Here is a 20962-nt window from a genome sequence, read left to right as displayed (position 1 = left end):
CAAAGAAAAAAAAATGAAAATATACATCACTAATGGAAATGCAACAACACCTAGCATCATTAATTTGCAATTTGTGAATGTTTCTTGAGTTAATCTTTGGTCATTCATTAATAAATGTAAAATATGTGAATAATTCATGAATAAGAGAATATTTTTGTTAATAAATTTAGTGGAAATAGTTAGGGACCTTTTAATAATTCAGAGAATTTTGTTACTTTGGGTAAAGCAGAATATTTTCAATTTAGGTAGACAATAAATGATCCAGCTTATTAGTTATGATGGGCTTTCCATGAACAGTAGCTTTTAAGCGAATGCATAATCTCAAAATTCTTCTCTTTGTGAAAAGAGTATCTCCCAAATGGATGACAGTTTACCTGTAGGCCAGCTATGAAATTTTCTCCCTATTTTCTTTGAAACTTACACCTAATAGGCATTGTGGTTATAATCCACTGGCCCATCATATTATCATAAAAAATTGAATAAGGTTGTATTATATTGACTCACATCTAATCCTCTGAGGTGTGGCTGAAGATAACTGTCCCACTTCCAAAAGTTCTCTTTTGTAAGATGAGAGTAACTTCTTTTTGGACTTGAATGACTACTGTACCCATCCGAAAATTTTCATAAGCTTTTCTCTTTTTTGTCCCCTAGTAAAATCCAGTGTTCTATTATGAATAAAATTTCAAATGGATAAGTTTATGCAATTAGGCTAAATTGAGAATTTTTTCTTATAAAAAGGTGCAAGTATGGATACATAAATCCAACATCTGGAACAATGTCAAAGTATTGTATACTTTTTTGCTGGAAAACTAACGAAGGCTTGCTTTAAAGCATATAGCTTTCTTTTGGTGCTGAGAAAGTTAAAGGGAAATAAATGAAAATGAGAAAATGATAATTAACTATGCTATGCTTGGCGCTTATATAGCCTTCATTTTCTTTTTTCTTTACTTTTGTAGAAACCAAGTATCATTTAATTGTTGTGTTGCTTTCACCTAACAGCGATGCACTTGATAACTAAATATCTGCAATCATAATTTCTTGACTAACCAATTTATTGGCATGGAGGGTTATGCCAAAGCTTTCCATGTCATATTAGGATACATCAAATGAATATCTTTTCTTTGTTAATCAGATACTTGTCACTCATGTTGCTAACAAATTCATGTGTTCCTGTAATAACTTGGGTTACTAAATCAGATTGTAACATAGTTGATGATGGTGGAGAAGCTCACTTATTCTGCAGATTTCCATCATTCAATAAATTTTTGCTGGTCCAGCATGTGGACAAAATCAATGGACAGGCTATGACCACAAGTTGATTGTTTTCAGATGGCATACATTGCAAGCCTCCACCATATTTTAATTTTTGTCTTGTCCGCACATGCATTATCTGTTGACTACTGAAGAACAAACTTATAGACATTAATCAAGTGAAGAGTAATTGCCGTCTTGATTACAGACTGATAGAGAGGACATTATCTGCCAAGGGTGATACCCTAACAACCCACTATCAATATTAGACCCAGCTGATTTTCTTCATCAAAAGTTAAGCTGTGAATTTATTGTTTCACACTTTGGCATCTGTCTTGATTCATGATTTGATTAAGTTTTTATTTGTTTTTCACTAGTCTATTTATTATGTGAATATTGAACGTCCAATCTTCAGGAGTCAGTATAATGATAGATAATAATCTATGTATTTGCTGATTACAGGGGATCATTTCACCTTAAGATGCTTTTCTCTTTTTTATGATAATTCTCTAAACACAGTTGTTGATATATCATTTTTTTAGTGATTTAAGCTTCTAAAACCTCAATATGTGTGTTTTTGGTTTCTTGGCCATGTCAAGGACTACTGCTATTCTCCAAAATGAGCAACATACGATCTGAGATGGCCTCAACGGAAATGTGGAAGGTGCTCATTCTCAAGTTAACTTTATTTTGTCTTTCACATTGCAATCCTTTTTTCTGCTGTGTAATGAACTGATAAATTGCTCTAAAGACACCAGGCCAAATGTAAAATCACTGCATTAGTAATTATATAAGCATCTTTAGTCAATATTGATCAGAAAGAATAACTAAATAACTTTTCTTTATATTGTCTGTCGTGCACGTGAGACAGGCTTGGAATTGGATTCTGACCTGTCATGGAAAGTAGAACTTGACATGGACTAAAAAAATTAGGGTTACAATTTCCATTTCAAAGATATTTAATTGCAGTTTAAAATATTATCATCTAAATTTTAAACTCTTAATAATTATTACTACCCAAAAATAACTATTAATGTTTTTAAGGAAAAGAGATAACCTTGTAGGTTATTTTCTAATTAATAATATTGTTTCTGTCTTTGCATTTTAATAGCCATACTGTCTTCACTATACATGTCAGTAATAGATTATATCTAGTAAATTTTACATTATGAATTCCTTAGACTTGAATCCTGACATGTTTCAAGTAGGGTTTTCTTAATGGGTTAAAAAATAACTCATACAGTTGGCTTTGCAAATGTTTTGACTGTTTCATGCATAAGTTTGTATGTCATTGACTTGTAGCATTTAATTTTATTGCATTTTGTTCTATTATGTGCAGGTTGCAAGTTTGGCAGCTATCACTCTCATATGTTTCACATCATCTGCTGTGCTAGCCCTTGTTACTAATATTCCTGTTAAGTTCTTTTGGTTTTGTACGTTTTTCTTGATCCTAGACAACACCCAAGGTCAACTGCCAATCGCTGAATTTTGAGCCTTTGTATTGCTTTCAGTTGCAGCTGCTTTCTTATTGGCATTCAGCACATATGGACAGCATAAGCAGTTCAATTCTAATATTTCTTTATTACTTTATAGGTAATGCTTTCTTTTACAGCTTTTTTTTTTTTTTTTTTTGTAAGCATACTTGAAACAATTATTGTTAGTTATCAAACACAAGCATCATACAATCATGCATGCTTTAATGCTGATATGGAAATGTTTAATAATAAATTCTATTATTTGACATTATGAATGTCATGAGGTGCTAAATTGTAATTTTGTCTTTGAGATACCTCGAGTACGTCATAGTGTAAATATTTTTCTCATTAGAAGGACACAGCATGAAAACATTAAGCACAATCAAGATTAGTTTTAGATACATAAGCCATTTTACATGTCATGGATTCTTTCTCCTGTACTAGAACCCAGATTTAGGTTCACAGCTTTAGCTTTCTGGGAGTTTAGTATCCATAACCTGAACCAAATTGTGATGGCATTTGGATTTGTATAACCTTTCAAATTCTTAATCATTAAGGGTTTAAAATTTAAATCCCGTATTGTCATGGTATCCCACAACTGTTAGTTGGTGAGCCAGGATCAGTTTTGGACATATGGACAATTTAAAAGGTTGAAATCAGAAAGTTAAGAGGCAATAGCAATGAATTGAGGATAAAATAAAGTTTTTTTAAGTTGCTGTAATATGATATGTAGCAAGTACCAAATTTAGCAATTCTACCAGTACATACAATTGAACTGGCTTGTGCTGCTCAAAGCATCCTGTACCAGCTCAGAGTGGCCAAAACTATTGTTAAAAATGCCAGCCTGGTTGGTTGGTTGTCCTTGTCAACTCTTGAAAGAATTCTTAGCATGTGCCTTATTTGATACCTCTGCAAACTAGCATCTGTTGGTATTGCTAATGTTTTGAGGTGTTATAGCATGCACCATGTGGATTTAGGTTATCATGCAACTTTAGCAGGTTATTTTGGGTCAGTATACAACTAGATTCAACTGACAAACACCTTCCAACCATGAGACTGTTTGAGCCAACTCGACAATCAACCAAACTACGGATCCTGAACATTACCTACATGACAAAAATTTCAACCTGTACATGAATTAGGCCATGGTGGTTGGGCTGCATCTCAGCAGAATTTTGTTATCAGGTTGCCATTCTGATTTGTGTTCATCTAGGTTGTAGTCATTTTGCCATTGTGATTTGTGTTCATCTAGGTTGTATTCATTTGAAGATATATTATTCGTGCAGGATACTACATTTTAAAATGCTCTGCATGAGGCCACATGCGTATGCAGTCCCCTAAGCATATTGAATGAAAATATGGAATATTTTGTCTTTGGACAGCATATGAAATGACAATATGGAATATTGTGTGGAGCTACTATATGTGGTTGGATGGCATATGGAATGAACATTTGGTTTGCTTAGCACTTTGAAGATACATATGTAGCAGGATTAACATAGTATGACTGCATATGTAGCCTAATTATCATTGGGTGACTGCATATATGGGCCTTTTAGCATTGTGCAACTATATATTTGGCCAATCTTATGCAAGCCTATACGAACAAGATAGGTTCAAGCTGATGGTTGGGTTCACTTTGGGTTTCAAATAGGCCAGATACTTGTATATCAACAATATCGATATATTAATTATGCTATCATTACTACTATTTGTTGGGATATACGGGCTGATCCCTATACACTGACTTATCCTCGGAACGATCTTGCCGACGCCCGACTCTACCGGACGGACAGAGGACTCCGACAATGACTGCCGACAATATCCGGCCAAAGGTATGTCGGCCAAACAGGCCAATATTGTTTCCAACCGGTCGAGCGGCCGAACCCATATCACCGACTCACTGTCGGGGCTGACGGCCGACGTCCGACTTCCACAAGGCACCGGATCAGCCGATGGTGTTTTCGAGTCATCATCCGACGTCCCGACAACCAAATACCGACGTATAGTCGGCCAGTCCGCCCAAATGCCGTACAACCGCTATGGTCTGTTGTCCTGCCAAGGACATGCTGTACGACCGCCATAGGGCATTGTCCTGTCAAAGACATGGGCTAATTCTGATGATCTGACAATTCATAATGATTTGATAGCCTCCAACGATTTGACAACTCCCCAGTTGTCTACACCATTAATGGCGGGACCATACCGCATTCTACTATAGAACAGGATAAGGCAACAGTTTTGGTAAGCTTTCTCAAGCTCTCTTAAGCTTTCTCAAGCTGAGCCCCTGGTTCTTTTCACTGTTGCCTAGTCTCCTCTCTGACTTAAGCATCGGAGGGTCCCCGTCGGAGACATCTCCGGTCAGTGAGGACTTTCTTTGCAGGTGTCCGTTTCCGACGATCAGACGATGAGGGGATTGGCCGCAGCAGATTTGACGCGCCAGGTAGGGGGCAGCTCGTACTTCATAGAGCTTGAAAAACCCTCGGGATGACAAAAATCAGGGCTCAGCGATCGAGACCTATCGGATCGGCGAGGTGCTCTTCCCGTCGGAAAGAGGCCTCTCCTTCACTCTTTATGGCGGAACCCAGTTCTCCGCATCCGGTGGTGACCACGGAGGCACAGATTGTGGCGATTGTGCGGCAAATGACTGTTCTGACGGATGCAGTCAAAAATCTCCAACAACAACCGACCCAGTTGCCGCAACCGCCGGCGGAACAACTGGCGGCGCACCCGATGCCGTCCAGAAGCAGCCGCCGACGCCCGCGTCAACTTCTGTCTCCTCCTCAAGAGCAGCCGTCTCAGCACTCCCATCGAGAAGGGGGGAGGCGGCCATGGCGCAACACCCACCGATCTGGGCGTCCCTCTCCTTCCCAGCTGGAGCGAGCGAGGAAGGAGAAGCGGCCGCGGACACCGTCCGCCTCCCTCTCAAATTCGTCGGGAGGCTCGACTCCTGGGGTTTCTCAACACCAATGGTTGGACGACTACGAATGTAAGTTCGAAGAAATCGACCATCGGCTTGTCCAGCTCCAGGCGGATGGTCAGAAGTCTTCAAACGACGTCGACTTCCGGACCACCCAACCTTTCTCTTGATTTATCCTCGACGAATCGATCCCTAGTCGGTTCAGGATGCCTCATGTGGAGCCTTACGACGGCTCCACCGACCCAGTTGACCATCTGAAGAGCTACAAGGCTCTCATGATAATTCAAGGGGCAACTGATGCCCTCCTTTGCATCGGCTTCCCCGCCACCCTTCGTAAAGCTGCCAGGGCTTGGTACTCCGGCCTCCGCTTAGGAGGTATCCACTCCTTCGGGCAGCTCAAGCATTCTTTCGTGGCCTATTTCATCACCAGCCGAAAATCGTCGCGAACCTCAGACAGTCTTTTCTCCCTCAAGCAAGGAGAAAATGAGACACTCCGATACTTTGTGGCCCGATTCAATGCGTCCACACTTGAGGTTCGAGACCTCAACGAAGATATGACTATCTCGGCCATGAAGAGGGGGCTAAGGGGGTCCTGATTCACATATTCCTTGGACAAGACCCTCTCCCGGACATATGCCGAATTGCTGGAGCACGCATACAAATACATGCACGCGGATGAAGGAGCTTCCGACCGGCGCCTGACTGAGAGCATGGGCCAGAAGGAGAAGCGGAAGAAAAATCGGGCTCCTACCGAACCCGGCAGGCCCCCGATCGATAAACTGGTCTCGCCCCGATGACGGAGCCGAGATCGCCCCGACGGTGGAGTCCGAGACCGACGCATCGCAGGTATGACTCCTACACCCCTCTCTCCGCTCGTGCGCAGATCCTGATGGAGATCGAAGGAGCGGAATATCTGCGACGGCCTCCGCCTCTGAAGGCAAAGGGCCTCGATCGGAGAAAATACTGTCGATTCCATCGGGGCCATGGTCACAACATCGAGCAATGCATCCAACTCAAAGATGAAATAGAGGCCCTCATACGACGAGGATATCTCAGAAAGTATCGAAGGGATCCGCCGGCTCGACCCCTTCCCGACTGACGACTCCAACCGATTGAAGAGGCAGCGAACAATCAGCCTACTGTCAGGGTCATCAACATGATCTCCAAACGATTGGATCGAGGGACGACTGCGGAAGGGGAGTCGACGAAGAAGCCACGCCAGGATGATGTAATCATTTTTATGGATGAAGATGCTCGGGGAATCCAAACTCTCCGTGATGACGCTGTTGTTGTCTCGACAACAATAGCGAATTATGATGTAAAAAAGATTCTTGTTGATAATGGAAGCTCGACTAACGTTTTGTTTTACTCGACCTTCTCTCGAATGCGACTGTCGACCGACTGACTCAGGAGAGTCTCTACGCCCCTAGTAGGTTTCGTCGGAGATGCCGTCGCAGTGGAAGGAGAAATTGCTCTTCCTGTGATAGTTGGGCTGAACCACGACAAAGCACCGTCTATTTGACCTTCACGGTCGTTCGAGTACCTTCGACCTACAACGCCATACTTGGAAGATCTGGACTAAATGCTCTCAGAGCGATGGTCTCGACATATCACTTGCTGGTCCGGTTCCCGACTAAAAACGGAGCTGGAAAAATGCGCGGGGATCAACAGCTTGCTCGGCGATGCTTCCAAATTTTAACTCAAAACAATAAATCGAAGGATTCCCTGTCGGTCGACAAGTTGGATCAACGGGAAGAGGAGGGACGGGGTGAGCCGGCTGAACAGCTGATTTCCATCCCGATGGCAAAAAATCCTGAACAGGTGATCTGGGTCGGGTCGTAATTGTCCGACCCGGAGCGACAACAGCTGATAGAGCTATTGAAAGCCAACGTCGAGTCGGCAGCGGATATGTCCGGCATTCCTCCGGAAACAATAACTCACTGACTCAACATCGCCCCTAGCATGAGGTCGGTGAGATAGAAGAAACGGTCTTTCACCACGGAAAGACAGAAGGCCATCGACGAGGAAGTAGACAAACTACTCGAGGTGGGCTTCATCAGAGAAACCACATATCCCGACTAGCTCGTCAATGTCGTCATGGTGAAGAAAGCCAACGGAAAGTGGAGGATCTGTATCGACTACACCGACCTGAATCGAGCCTGTTCGAAGGACAGCTTTTCGCTGTCGAAGATCGACCAACTGGTGGATGCGACGTCCGATCATCGACTGCTCAGCTTCATGGACGTCTTTGCTGGATATAACCAAATCCGGATGGCGTCGGAGGACAAAGAGCATACGGCCTTCGTGACCGCCAAGGGCCTTTATTGTTACAAAGTGATGCCATTCGGTCTGAAGAATGTCGGAGCCACCTACCAGTGCCTCGTCAATAAGATCTTCAAAGTTCAAATCGGGCGCAACATGGAGGTGTACGTGGACGACGTGCTGGTGAAAAGCGCATATGCTTCAGATCATGTCCAAGATTTGGAAGAAACCTTTCGCATTCTTCGACGACATCGGATGAAGCTAAATCCGACCAAGTGCGCCTTCGGGGTGACTTCGGGGAAGTTCCTCGGGTTCCTCGTTTCTCAATACGGAATTGAGGCCAACCCCGAGAAGATAAAGGCGATTATCGACATGCGGCACCCGAACACCAAAAAGGAAGTGCAGCAGCTCAATGGAAGGATCATCGCTCTCAGCCGATTCATTTCTCGATCGGCTGAGAGATGCCTCCCGTTCTTCAAAATCCTGAGGCAGACAAAGGACTTCTTTTGGCCGAATAAGTGCCGGCAAGCCTTCGAAGATTTGAAGAAATATCTGACTTGTCCATCCTTGCTTGTAAAGCCAGAGGTCGGAGAAATATTGTACTTTTACTTGGCTACCGCCCCAGAAGCGGTTAGTTCGGTACTCGTCCGGGAGGACGAGAGCCGAATTCACCGACCCATATATTATACCAGCAAAGTGCTCCACGAAGTCGAAACTCAGTACTCAAGAGCGGAGAAGATGATATTTTCCTTGGTCATATCAGCGCAACGACTCCGTTCGTATTTTCAAGCACATGCCATCGTGGTCCTCACCGACCAACCCCTAAGGGCGATCCTGCATCGCCCCGACACATCAGGATGACTGGCGAAATGGGCGGTGAAGCTGAGCGAGTTCGACATCCAGTACCGACCGTGACCTGCTTTGAAAGCCCAAGTCCTGGCCGACTTCATTGCAGAATGCCCGACAACTGACCAAATATCGGAAGATGGGAGCTCCAAAGAAGCAGCGACCTCTGAATATAACCTCGGGTCAACCTAGGTATTACATATAGACGGAGCTTCCAATGCTCAAGGAAGCGGGGCCGGGTTCTTGCTTACCAACTCGGAGGGAGTAGTCACCGTGTATGCCCTCCGATTCAACTTCAAGGCCTCTAATAATCAAGCCGAGTATGAAGCGCTTCTCGCTGGCTTGAGAGTGGTGAAGGAGCTCGGGATCGACAGCCTCAGAGTCTTCTCCGACTCCCAGCTGATTGTAGGGCAAGTCAGAGGCAAATTCGAAGCATGGGATCCGACTATGGCGAAATATTTCCAGAAGGTGAGGGATCTCGTGGCGCACCTCAAGTATTTCGAGATCTCTCACATTCCCAGGATGGAGAACGCTCGGGCCGACGCACTCCAGGCTTGCGACATCCGCCTATGGCGCTTTGGGTCGGACACTCGTAAAGAGTCTCGAGCAACTGAGCGTCGACAAGGCTGAGGAGGTGCTACAGCTGACGGCCGAGCCAAGCTGGATGGATCCGATCGTTCAGTATTTGACCGACGAAACCAGCCTCGAAGACCCCGCGGAAGCCAAGCGACTCCGGTGGACGGTCTCCCAATATGTGATGATGGACGGGCGACTCTGCAAAAGGTCGTTCTCCCTTCCCTTGCTAAAGTGCTTGGGACCGACGAACGCGGACTACACACTCAGAGAGGTGCATGAAGGGATCTGCGGAAGTCACCTGGAGGGCAAATCTCTGGCCTACAAAGTCCTACGGTAAGGATACTACTGGCCCACCGTGAAGAAAGATGCGGCTGATTTGGTTCGGAGGTGTGAGCCATGTTAAAAGTACGCCAACATACAACACCGGCCTGTCAACTAGCTGACTTCCATTGTCGTCCCGTGGCCCTTCGCCCAATGGAGAATCGACATACTCGGCCCTTTCCCTCCGGTGTCTGGCCAAAGAAAGTTCATAGTCGTCGCAATTGACTACTTCACCAAGTGGGTGGAGGTCGAACCCCTGGCACAAATCACCGAGCGTAAGATAGAATACTTTATCCAGAAGTCCATCATCTCCAGATTCGGACTGCCACACACTATCATCACCGACAATGGGCGACAGTTCGACAACCAAGACTTCAGAGAGTTCTGTGCGAGATTTCATATTACGCACAAGCTAACCTCGATCGGGCATCCACAGTCCAACGGAGAGGTCGAAGTAACCAATCGGACCATTCTGCATGGATTGAAGACTCGGCTGAACGAAGCTAGAGGTCTTTGGGTCGAGGAATTGCACTCGATCCTGTGGGCATACCGAACAACACCCCGTGTTCCGACCGAAAAATTTCCTTTCAATTTGGCCTATGGGACGGAAGTGATGATCCCACTCGAGATCGGGTTACCATTGACTAGAGTTGAGCAGTACTGTGAACCAGGCAACTCCGAGTGTCGGAGAGCTGACTTGGACCTCCTATTCAAACTCCGACGTGAGGCTCAACTCCGCATGGCTTCCTACCGACAAAGAGTGGTCCGATACTACAATACTAAAGTCAAGTCAAAATTTTTCAGATCTGGAGATCTGGTTTTGAGAAAGGCGGAAGTCTTGAAGCCTCAGGATCAAGAAAAACTATCCCCGAACTGGGAAGGACCCTACAAGATAGCAGACACCTGCAGGCCGGACGCCTATCGACTTGAGACCCTGGAAGGGACGACCATTCTTCGGACTTGGAATGCCGACAACCTGAAATTGTATCATCAGTGAATTTTGTATGCCCTTGTTCAGAATACAACTCAATTTCAAAGCCCCAGAGTCTACAAAGTTCGGCTCTCCGTCGAGGGTCGGCCCTCTCCAGAAGTACGAGTCCCGACGTCCCGACTTGGGCCCGACGTTTCGTCGGGAACCTACGGCCCGATCACCGATGGCACATCGGACTCTTACGAGAACCATTCTGTTTATACTAACGGAAGGCCAGCACTGGCGATGAAACCTCTCTAAGTTGAAGCCGCGCTCCTTCCACAGTCGACTCTTGATTAATGCGGCTGGCTAACTTGCCGACTTAGCCTCGACTAAGAAGGACAAAATGCCAAGACGACCGCGGTCGCACTTGCGACATACCGACTTGGTCACGACCGGTCGAAGGATATTCGGCTTGTCATCGTTTATCACACATCGCGACATATACGCCCGACCAAGGGTCGGACAATGGATATTCGACTTGTCATCATTATCCTGACCGAATACGTCAGACACCACTCGACTATCAGATTCTACGACATGATCGTGTCAACAAGCTACGTCGCACTTGCGACATACCGACTTGGTCACGACCGGTCGAAGGATATTCGGCTTGTCACCGTTTATCATACATCGTGACGTATACGCCCGATCAAGGGCCGGGCAACGGATATTCGACTTGTCATCGTTATCCTGACCGAATACGTCGGACACCACTCGACTATCAGATTCTACGGTATGATCGTGTCAACAAGCTATGTCGCACTTGCGACATACCGACTTGGTCACGACCGATCGAAGGATATTTGGCTTGCCACCATTTATCATACATCGCGACGTATACATCCGACCAAGGGCCGGACAATGGATATTCGACTTGCTATCGTTATCCTAACCGAATACGTCGGACACTACTCGATTATCGGATTCTACGGAATGGTCGTGTCAACGAGCTACGTTCGGAGATTGGTCGACACCCGGCTCGACGTGCACGCCCGACCAAGATCTGGGTGACTGACGCTCGACCTGTCGTCGACCTGCAGTCGACACATGAGCTAACTACGTCGAACGACTCTCGACCATCGGATCCTACGCAACCTGTATGACAGTCAGGACGCCGGTCTGCGATCGGGGCTTACTCTGCCCTTAGCATGGCGCACGCTACTGACTATCTTGATTAACTATGCTGGATCCTACCGAACGTCCTAACGAGGTATGTCGGAGCTACGACCTATACACTCGGGGATGTCTCGGCGAGACATACACTTTGAACTGCACGCAGAGGAAAATTCGAAAAGTCTTCGATTTCATTTAGTTGAAGTTAGACTTACAAAATTGGACTGAAGCCCGATTACAAGTATCAAAGGTGAAACAAAAACAAAATGAAAACGACGGAGCGGACACTCCAACTACTCGTCGGAATCGACTTCCTGCACCGGGAAGGGTTCGGGAGTGACTGGTGTATCCGCTCGGGTCGGGGTGGGATCGGAGGTTGGAGCTGCCTCACCTTCGGTAGCTCATTCCACCGGCCTAGGGACGGCCTCCTCTGCAGCAGTCTGATCCTCCGGTATTGGGTCGGCCTCCTCTGCGGCTTGATCCTCCGACCCCGGAGGGACGACGCTGCTCAGGTCGAGTTCCGGGTGCAGCCTCTGAATTGCATCCCGGGCGTCCTCGTACCCCACTCGGTAGGAGGTGAAGCCGCTCTCGAGAAGCTCCTCCCGGTACTCGTCCAAGCCACGGAAGTCCTCCACCGCCCGGCTCAACGCCTCTTTAGCCGACTCCGCCTCCGCCTTCACTATGTCGGCGTCGGCTTGGGTGGAGGATAGGTTCTCCTCGGCCCTAGCCAGATTCTTCAGGCTGACCTGAAGTTGCTCGCGTTTGGCCTCGAGCTCGCTAATGCAACCGTCCCGCTCACGCCGCAGCCGATGAACGGAACGGGTCTTGCGCTAGACCTGCTCGCGGGCCGACTAAAGTTCGGCCTCCGAGGCAGCCAGGCCATTGGTGAGTCAGGAAATCTCCTCCTCGAGCCTGGCTTCGCGGTCGACCGACAGCTTCAGCTGCTCCACCAACATCGCCTTCTCGGCCTCGGTGGTTTCCGCCCTATCCTTTCAGGCCGCCCGGATGTCGCCGAACCTCCGGTACCCGACCTCCAACTCGGACATGGTGTGGATCAGCTGCAAGTAGAAGACCGATCGTCAGAAAAATAAAATGATGAAAATAGTAATGGAGAGGAAAGAAAAAAAAGAACTCACCCCGATCATGGTTGGGTAGAAGGAAGAGAGCATCTCGATCACCTGCCGACCCTTCAAGAGCTCCCGATCGGCCAAGAGAATGGTTGCCTGACACAACCTCCTAGCCAAATTGTGGTCGGCCAGGGCCGACGCTCTCTCGGAAACCCGAGTGCCGGACGACGCGACGCGGTCCACCGACCTTGAGTCGTCCGTCGGCGCCATCGGAGCCTTCCCCCGAGCAGTCGCCCAGGCCCTGAGGTCGGAGAAAGTTGGGAAGCTTGAACTCGACTGAGCTCCTCCCAAGGGCACGACGGGAGCTGCCACAAGTCGTTCGGGCTCTCGTGCTTCGACCCGAATCTCTTCCACAGGCGATGCCGTCGGTACTCCTTCGGCCACACCCTCCGCCGCCCCTTCCTCGGTTGGCACCTCGGGGGGCACCGCCGGCACCGATAGGGCGATGACTGGTTCGGAGCCCGACGCTCGTCCGGTGTCAGGCTGCGCAGCTGCCATCGCCACAGCAGTCGGGGATGATGTCTAGGGCCTCTTGGGTGGCCGCGAAGGTCCGACCCCGGGCGCCGGTCTCTTCCTCGCCGCGTGCTGCTGAATGTCGGCATCTGTTAGCCTTACTCTCGACGGCATGCCTGCAATTTCAACGAAAGATTAGCACAAGTTCGAAGACGAATGAAAAAGTCAAAAGACGACCGACAGACCGAACTGTACCTAAGCGGAGAACCGAACTTAGGCTAGCGTTATAGAGAGCTTGCTCGGTGAGGAGCTCTCTCTGCTTCGGCACCGACATATCCTTCAGTCGGTGAAAGTCCTCTCGGTCTTCTGCCTCCACTCGGCTGTTTTCATTCGGCTGAGTTCAGGGGTCGCCCTAGCGAGAAGGAAACCCCAAGGGTAGCGAAGAAGAAGCGAAGAAAAATTGGTTCTTCCATCCGTGGATCGAATGGAAGACCAGTAATGAATGAAAGGCCCTTCCGGGGATCGAAGAACCACCACCCTCGGGCTTTCGGATGGGATCGGAGGACGAAGAACGCTCGAAAGAGAGATGCGGGGAAAGGTCGGCAAGAGCCGACACGACAAGGCAAAGCTGATTATTAGTCGGACAGAGTTCGACGCCAGTTGCGCTGGGCAAAGTCCATAATAATTCAGGATATTCCGGACGAACTCTGAAATCGGGAAGCGAAGACCAGCCTGAAGGTCCTCAACGTAAAAGGCCACCTGGCCCGGAGGCGGGTTGTTAACCCGACCCTCCGCCCCAGGGGCGAAAAGTCGGAACTGCTCCGGGATACCATATTATTCCCTAAGCCGTTCGACGTTCGGCCCCGAAAGTGAACAAGCCTCCACCTCCGGGGTTGATCGAGAATCATCGGTCGGGTTCCCCGATTGACTTCCTCGAGGAGAGGTTCTAGCCATAACGCTAGCCCCAAGAAAAGAGAATAAAAAGAAGAATGCAAAGGGAGCGAAAATGCAAAGGGACAAGAATGAAAAGCTTCGAGAAGAGCTTTCAAAGGAGGACGGAAACAGCTACCTGGGATTGGGAGACAATTCGACAGGACCTCAGCGCCAGAAACAGAGCAATAAAAAGTGAAGCTTTGGATACAAGTGGCCGTATATATAAGGCCCTTCGACGGTCGAAGTTGAAAGCACGCCGAACGAAGGTTTCCCAGATGTTGACACTGGCAGCGCCTGGGCCCCTCGGTCCGACGGTTCGACGCACCTACCCCCAGATCGAGCCACGTCGCCTCCATCCGTGCGAACGATTCCGGCCCAATAGCCCCTCAACGCGTGGCGGAAAAACTGCGTCTCGGAATTAATTAACCGACGCCGGTTTGCGTTCCCAATGAGATGTCTGACGCCAGATCATCCGTTGGTACGGTCGGCAGAGGCGGGGCATGACGTGATGGAAAACCACTCCTTTCGCCCGAGGCCATCGCCCACGTGGTAATGCGGGCCAACACGACATCAGACTCAGAAGTGGAGGGGGGCAACTGTTGGGATATACCAACTGACCCCTATACGCCGACTTATCCTCGGAATGGTCCTGCCGACGCCCGACTCTACCGGACGGACAGACGACTTCGATAATGACTGCCGACAATATCCGACCAAAGGTATGTCGGCCAAACAGGCCAATACTGTTTTCAATTGGTCGAGCGGCCGAATCCATATCACCAACTCACTGTTGGGGGTGGCGGCCGACGTCCGACTTCCACAAGGCACCGGATCAGCCGACGGTGTTTTCGAGTCATCACCCGACGTCCCGACAACCAAATACCGACGTATAGTCGGCCAGCCCGTCCAAACGCCGTACAACCGCTATGGGCTGTTGTCCTGTCAAGGACATGCTGTACGACCGTCATGGGGCATTGTCTTGTCAAGGACATGGGCTAATTCTGATGATCTGACAACCCACAACGATTTGATAGCCCCCGGCGATTTGACAACTCCCCAGTTGTCTGCACCATTAATGGCGGGACCATACCGCATTCTACTATAAAACGGAGTAAGACAATAGTTTTGGTAAGCTCTCTTAAGCTTTCTCAAGCTGAGCCTCTGGTTCTTTCTACTGTTGCCTAGTCTCCTCTCTGACTTAAGCATCGGAGGGTCTCCGCCGGAGACATCTTCGGTCAGTGAGGACTTTCTTTGCAGGCGCCCGTTCCCGACGATCAGGCGATGAGGGGATTGGCCATAACACTATTAAGAATAATTGCTAAAAATATTACTAGATTTTTTCTTGTTAATTTTCTATTATTCATAAAAAAATATTGCTACTATAATTGTATTTAATATATTCTATTTTTAAAATATTGCAATATCAATGGCATGTATTCCTGCATATGCAGTTGCATAACGCATATGCACTATGCAGTTCCTTGACCACCCACGTACCGCACCTGTCTATTAAAACGTTGATAGCTTAGTTTCAGCTTTGGGTGCAAAGTGTGGATGGGGCCAAGCAACATATACAACCTTAACCATGCTTTGTTTGACCCAATACTAGGTTGAAAATTGTTGGTGACCCAACCAAAGCTGAGTTATCAATGAAACACCTCACTTCCATGACCCGACCCTGCCCCATTCTCATCTTGGCCCCACCAGCCTACCTGATCTGACTCATTTTTTGATCCCACACCATGGTGAATTACCTATAACAAACACAAGGATACGAAATTCTCGTTCCCTTTTAATTGATTCTCCATCAAACTTGGGTATAAATCCACCAAGCAAGGTAGATGAATGGTTGCACCAAGAACAAACTACTTGAAAGATGATGAAGATTGAGGACATACAGATATGGGACAGGGTGAAGGGGTGTCATGGGGGATAACGTGATATAGATGGAAGGGCAAAGTGTCATGGGGGATAACGTGATATAGATGGGTGCAAAGTGTCATGGGGCGGAGTCTCAAAGCTGTAGAAGTAAGAGGAGGATGTGAGAAGAAAGGGAGGGAAGTCCAGGGGATGGTTCTCATGATGATAGAAGAAAGAGAAAGGAGTACGTGAGGTGGGTTTCATGGTGGAAAAAAAGAGGGAGATGTGGCATGGGATCATGCATCCAGAGGATTCTATCTTTCTTGGGTTTTTAAAATTTAGATGCACATGGAAATCCCATCGTATTTGTAACTTCTTCAGGGATAATTATTAGAAAAGATTCCGACCTGTTGTAAAGGCTTGAGTTAAAATGATGGGGTTTGGCTCGTAAAGTCATTTTAACTTTTGTATCATGAAACTACTATGATATTTGTGCATCTCTGGTAGAGCCCATGTTATTCCATTCTATTTATATAGCTGCCTTTTTGGCTTCATCAGTTCATTGTCAAGTATATTGAGCTTGCAGCTTCACTAAATGTGTCAGTATGCCAGAAACATTTTAGTTTAAGGTACGAAAGCATGCTGTTGTGAGACCCATCTCACTTTTTTCTTTTCTTTTCTTTTTTTTTTCCTGAGTTGTGGTGTAATAGCTCCATCAAAATGTTTCTGTTCTACCATCTGTCATTGTTATATAACTTTAAAGCCAAAATATTATATAGTTTTTGTACCTCATCTCATAATTGCAATTAAACTTGCTGAAAACCTGTCTCTGTTTTTCAGTTTATTGAATGTGCTTATGTTACATGTGGACCGTATTCCTTGAAGAGTGGCCTTGTTACTCTCTTGAATTATAGTTTTCTATGGTTCTACTACTATCTTAACTTTTATTTTTAAATAATGCTGCCAAACCTCACCTTTTAACTTTTTGGCAGGTTCATCAGTGCCATCAGGTTTTGTATTGTGGGTCATGAGAGAACTGCCTACTCAGCAGGCAGCTGATAGACCAGAAGAATCAAGAGTAGTGACATTTGTCAGGGAAAGTCCGATAGATACCCATAATCTTCAGTGGAGGACTGCTGTCACGTCATCACAGAATAAGGTATGCCCACAATCTTCTGGGCAAATTTCCTCGTTTCATCTATTCAATCAATTGCTACCTATTTATATCAGATGCACTGTCTTGGTGAGTCTTGGTGAATCTTGTGCAATATAAAAATACAATAGCTGATATTCTTCCTTGAGGATGATCAAGTTGATTTCCCTTAATATATAGCTTCTTATGAAATTCAACAAATGCAGGCTCAAGTTCTGAGAGGAATCAGGTTGACCATATCATATATTATTTGATGACAAGACATTGGTGCCTTAAATAGTTTCTTTTCAAAAAACAAATATATTAAAGTGATTAATATTTTTCATGTATTTTAAGCAATCTAATTGCATCTTAACAGACATTATTTAACTTTCTATGTAAACGCATCTTCTTTATGCAGTTCTTTTAGTTTTAAGACTGACAGCGATCAAGATGATGGTATATTCACATTTTTCAGTTGCTGCTCTAAATATTCCCCCGTCTCTCATGTTGCCTTTTCTTTATCTTCGTTCCATGCCATCGTATTTCAGTTATACATGTTTAAATACCGAAGTTTCCCTTACTAGATGTGAAAGATGTATATTTAGTAACAATTCACTTGAGTCAATAATTGTTAATTTGGATGATATATAATTATATATAATTCGATTCCTAGTGTCAACAGATCTTTGACTGTAATATGGCAAATGCAGGCTCTCAAAGCAAGCCCCATATAACAACCTTGTGACCTCATAATTCGTAGCTGATTTACATGCGAACAGAGCATTTCAGTTGAAGCTGCAACTATCTGAACCAACAGAACAAGGGTGGTGATTAGGCATCGCACCATTGCTCACTGCTTCCATGCGGATTGATCACAATGATATGGTAACAGGAGGGCAGAAGTAATCAAGGAATCATCTACACCTTATAAGCCGGAATGCGAATAACTGTAATATGTTGGCTGGCCCTGCAAGCAGGTTCTTGGTCATCAATTGACCAAGAACCATTTTGGCGGATGTTATGTTGAACGCAACTTAATAATGTGTTTGATCAATAGCTCTTTTTTCCAATTTTAGATGTGATCTAATGTGCTAATTTCAGTATGTCACTCTGTTGAAAATGTCGAGTTCACTGACTTCGGACTGCTTGATTTGAGCCTGTGATGTAAAACAGACCTATTATGAAGCTAGCTAACTTTAGAAATGTTTGTTTGAGCTTGTTAAGAGTTGTAGTATCCTTGTAAATAACATCTGGTAAGAGATGATGGTGGGATATTATTAAGAGGATATTGGAAGAAGAATCTCAGACCTATTTTGAGGAAAAAGTTTGTTATAGGAAATGGAACTTCTCAGCTTTTTCTTCTTAGGAATTCAACAAGCTTTGGGGGACGAATTGAATGCAAGGTGATCCCCGCTCGCCACGAGTCACATGCTTCCATTGAGGGAGGCTGTGAATGAATAGCAACGCTTGAATCTGGACCCAAATCGTCGCGGCATTTCCCTTGGACAATTGCCCAGATTCAACAAACGCCTGGTTTATTTCTAATATGTACAAACAAAAACCCTAAATAGAACAATTTATTTCGGAAAAGATAAGTTTTACATCGATTGAGCAGAAAGCTAAATTATTATGCTCCGAAAAAGAATTAAAACAATAAAAATGTAACATTAATCACGGAATTTAGAAAATAAGTAAAATGTCTACGGGGTGTACATTACCTTATTAATAATCTGGTCATCTAGAAAAACACTAATGAATGGTGACAGTGTGAATTAAGTCTTGGAAATGATCCAGTAAAATGATATAGTGGCATTCTCGTTGCTCCTTTTGGACCAATCAACCAAGGGAAAGCTCTGATATTTTTGAATTATGCTAGTACTGTTCCGATGGATTTGCGTCTTTTCTGGCGACACAAATCTGTACAAATGCCGACACTCACGGGCATATGTTTGACCAGCAGGCCAGCTTGAATGATAGATGCAATACTTTGGTAGCATCGTGATCCCAAAACTCGTTTGATAAGAAGATTTTGGAACCCCGTGATACCTTTTGACGCAAGGCTAAACGCAATAACGGGGAGAGGAACCATGTGATGCACCGCGAGGAGAGCCCATCTCGCCTCCCCGAGGATGATCGCGATCACGTGCTCGGCTCTTCACGCGCCCGAAAGGAGGAGCCAACAGACCGAGACAAAGACCCATTGGGGCCCACCGCTGTACCGAAACCACGACCCCCGCGCCCACCACCACCAGTTCACCTTCTTCCGGCCCGGCCCGTAAAACTCCAAATCAGCTTCTGCCACGCGTCCCTTGCAGTGTTTATCCTGGGAACTAGATCTAGTTGGACAAGTAGCATAACACGCATAAAGTGGATAAACCAACATGGAATGATTAGTCTGATATGGCGTCCTTGGCTTATGATGGCATAACATGTTCGGCATCATAATGCCGGCCATTCACAACAATCTCACGGAATCCAAGATCTATGTGGATGTGCGCTGTCTTCCCTCAAACACCAACAGCACGATGAACCTGAGGATTAGGCCCGCAATTTCATTATGCTTGTTGTCGTCTAAGATAAGAGGAGTTGGAGTTTGCTCTCTAAGACTCCAATCAAAGCAGAGGCTCCTAATTACCTGGAATGAGATGTTGGGTTCTCACCAATTGGCTCTCCTGATGGGACCTACTTCATTTTCAGGTGGGAGTTGCAACATATACCCAAATTTGCTAGTTGTCACAATGTGAGGCACTCACTACCAAACTTTGATAGTGTAAGGTATGTAGCTTAACCAAACCTTGGGACAATAGTGATAGAGATGCCAAGTCCACTTCCCCCTGCCCCACCCTATTGGGATGCAAGAGATGGATACCTTGCAAAGATGGCCATGCTTTACACTGAATTCCATGCAACCATGATGAGATTACCCTAAAATTCTCACCTTCCAAACACCAACCCCACCTCCCCATCTATGTCCTCTCTCACTATTCTTATATTAACAACACAAGCAGTGACTCCCCTCCTCCACATACTTGAAAGGCTATTACCACATGGAGACCGACCCATCTCCATGGCGCTCAGCATGCGTCCCAGGCTGCATGGCCTCTCCATCATGGTTCCCGGGCATAGAAATCCCTCTCGCTTCCACCTCCTCGGCCACGAGACCACCGAAAGGAGCCGGAGCTGGCGAAAGCTCCTCAAGAGATTGTTGAAGGAAGGGAAGAGCATATGCTGCACCGAACCCCTCAAATTTGGTTATGATGCAGTCAGTTACTCTAAAAACTTTGATGATGGTTGCTGGAATGAGAGATCTGGTTAGTGTTTCAAGGATGCCGGTTGGTGGTGAATGCGAGCTTCCTAAAGCTTTTTGTTACTGTTTTTTTTGATTTTATTCGAAGGTTTATATGGTCTTTGGATGATGTTGGATTGTGGGTGTTACTCTTTTATATTAGATGGTAATGTTGCTACTTACGATGTCGCAGATATTCTCCTCTTCCTCCTAATTAAGCAAGCTTCTAATGCATAGTTTTGAACAACAAATAATGTGTAAATTAAACCATTTCTAAACAGGAAAAAATGATTCTATTTTACTGACTGGAAAAAAAATCTACAGAATTTTAGGCGTCTTGTCCAGAGGATCATAATTGCATTGATTGTTTATATAGCAACTCAATTACATGAGCAAATAAAGCAACCCGAAGAGTAATCAACCTGAGAAGC

General features: G+C 46.0%; 1 protein-coding gene across 3 annotated transcripts in view; it reads left to right on the top strand.

The window, feature by feature from the left end:
• The window catches only part of LOC105047234 (protein TOM THREE HOMOLOG 1), a 38446-nt gene extending 19862 nt beyond the window's left edge, over window positions 1–18584 (top strand). For all 3 annotated transcript variants that reach the window (XM_010926055.3, XM_010926056.3, XM_010926054.3), the window contains 5 exons: window positions 1851–1915; window positions 2591–2665; window positions 2763–2844; window positions 17103–17269; window positions 17956–18584. In XM_010926055.3, the coding sequence (XP_010924357.1) occupies window positions 1851–1915; window positions 2591–2665; window positions 2763–2844; window positions 17103–17269; window positions 17956–17979 (413 nt within the window). In that variant the 3' untranslated portion in view covers window positions 17980–18584. The remainder of the gene's footprint in view (window positions 1–1850; window positions 1916–2590; window positions 2666–2762; window positions 2845–17102; window positions 17270–17955) is intronic.
• Window positions 18585–20962: the final 2378 nt, after the last annotated feature.

Source organism: Elaeis guineensis, chromosome 6, assembly GCF_000442705.2.
Source record: "Elaeis guineensis isolate ETL-2024a chromosome 6, EG11, whole genome shotgun sequence".
NCBI lineage: Eukaryota > Viridiplantae > Streptophyta > Magnoliopsida > Arecales > Arecaceae > Elaeis > Elaeis guineensis.
The sequence above is the reverse complement of the archived record's forward strand: the minus strand, read 5'-3'. Positions and strand labels throughout refer to the sequence as shown.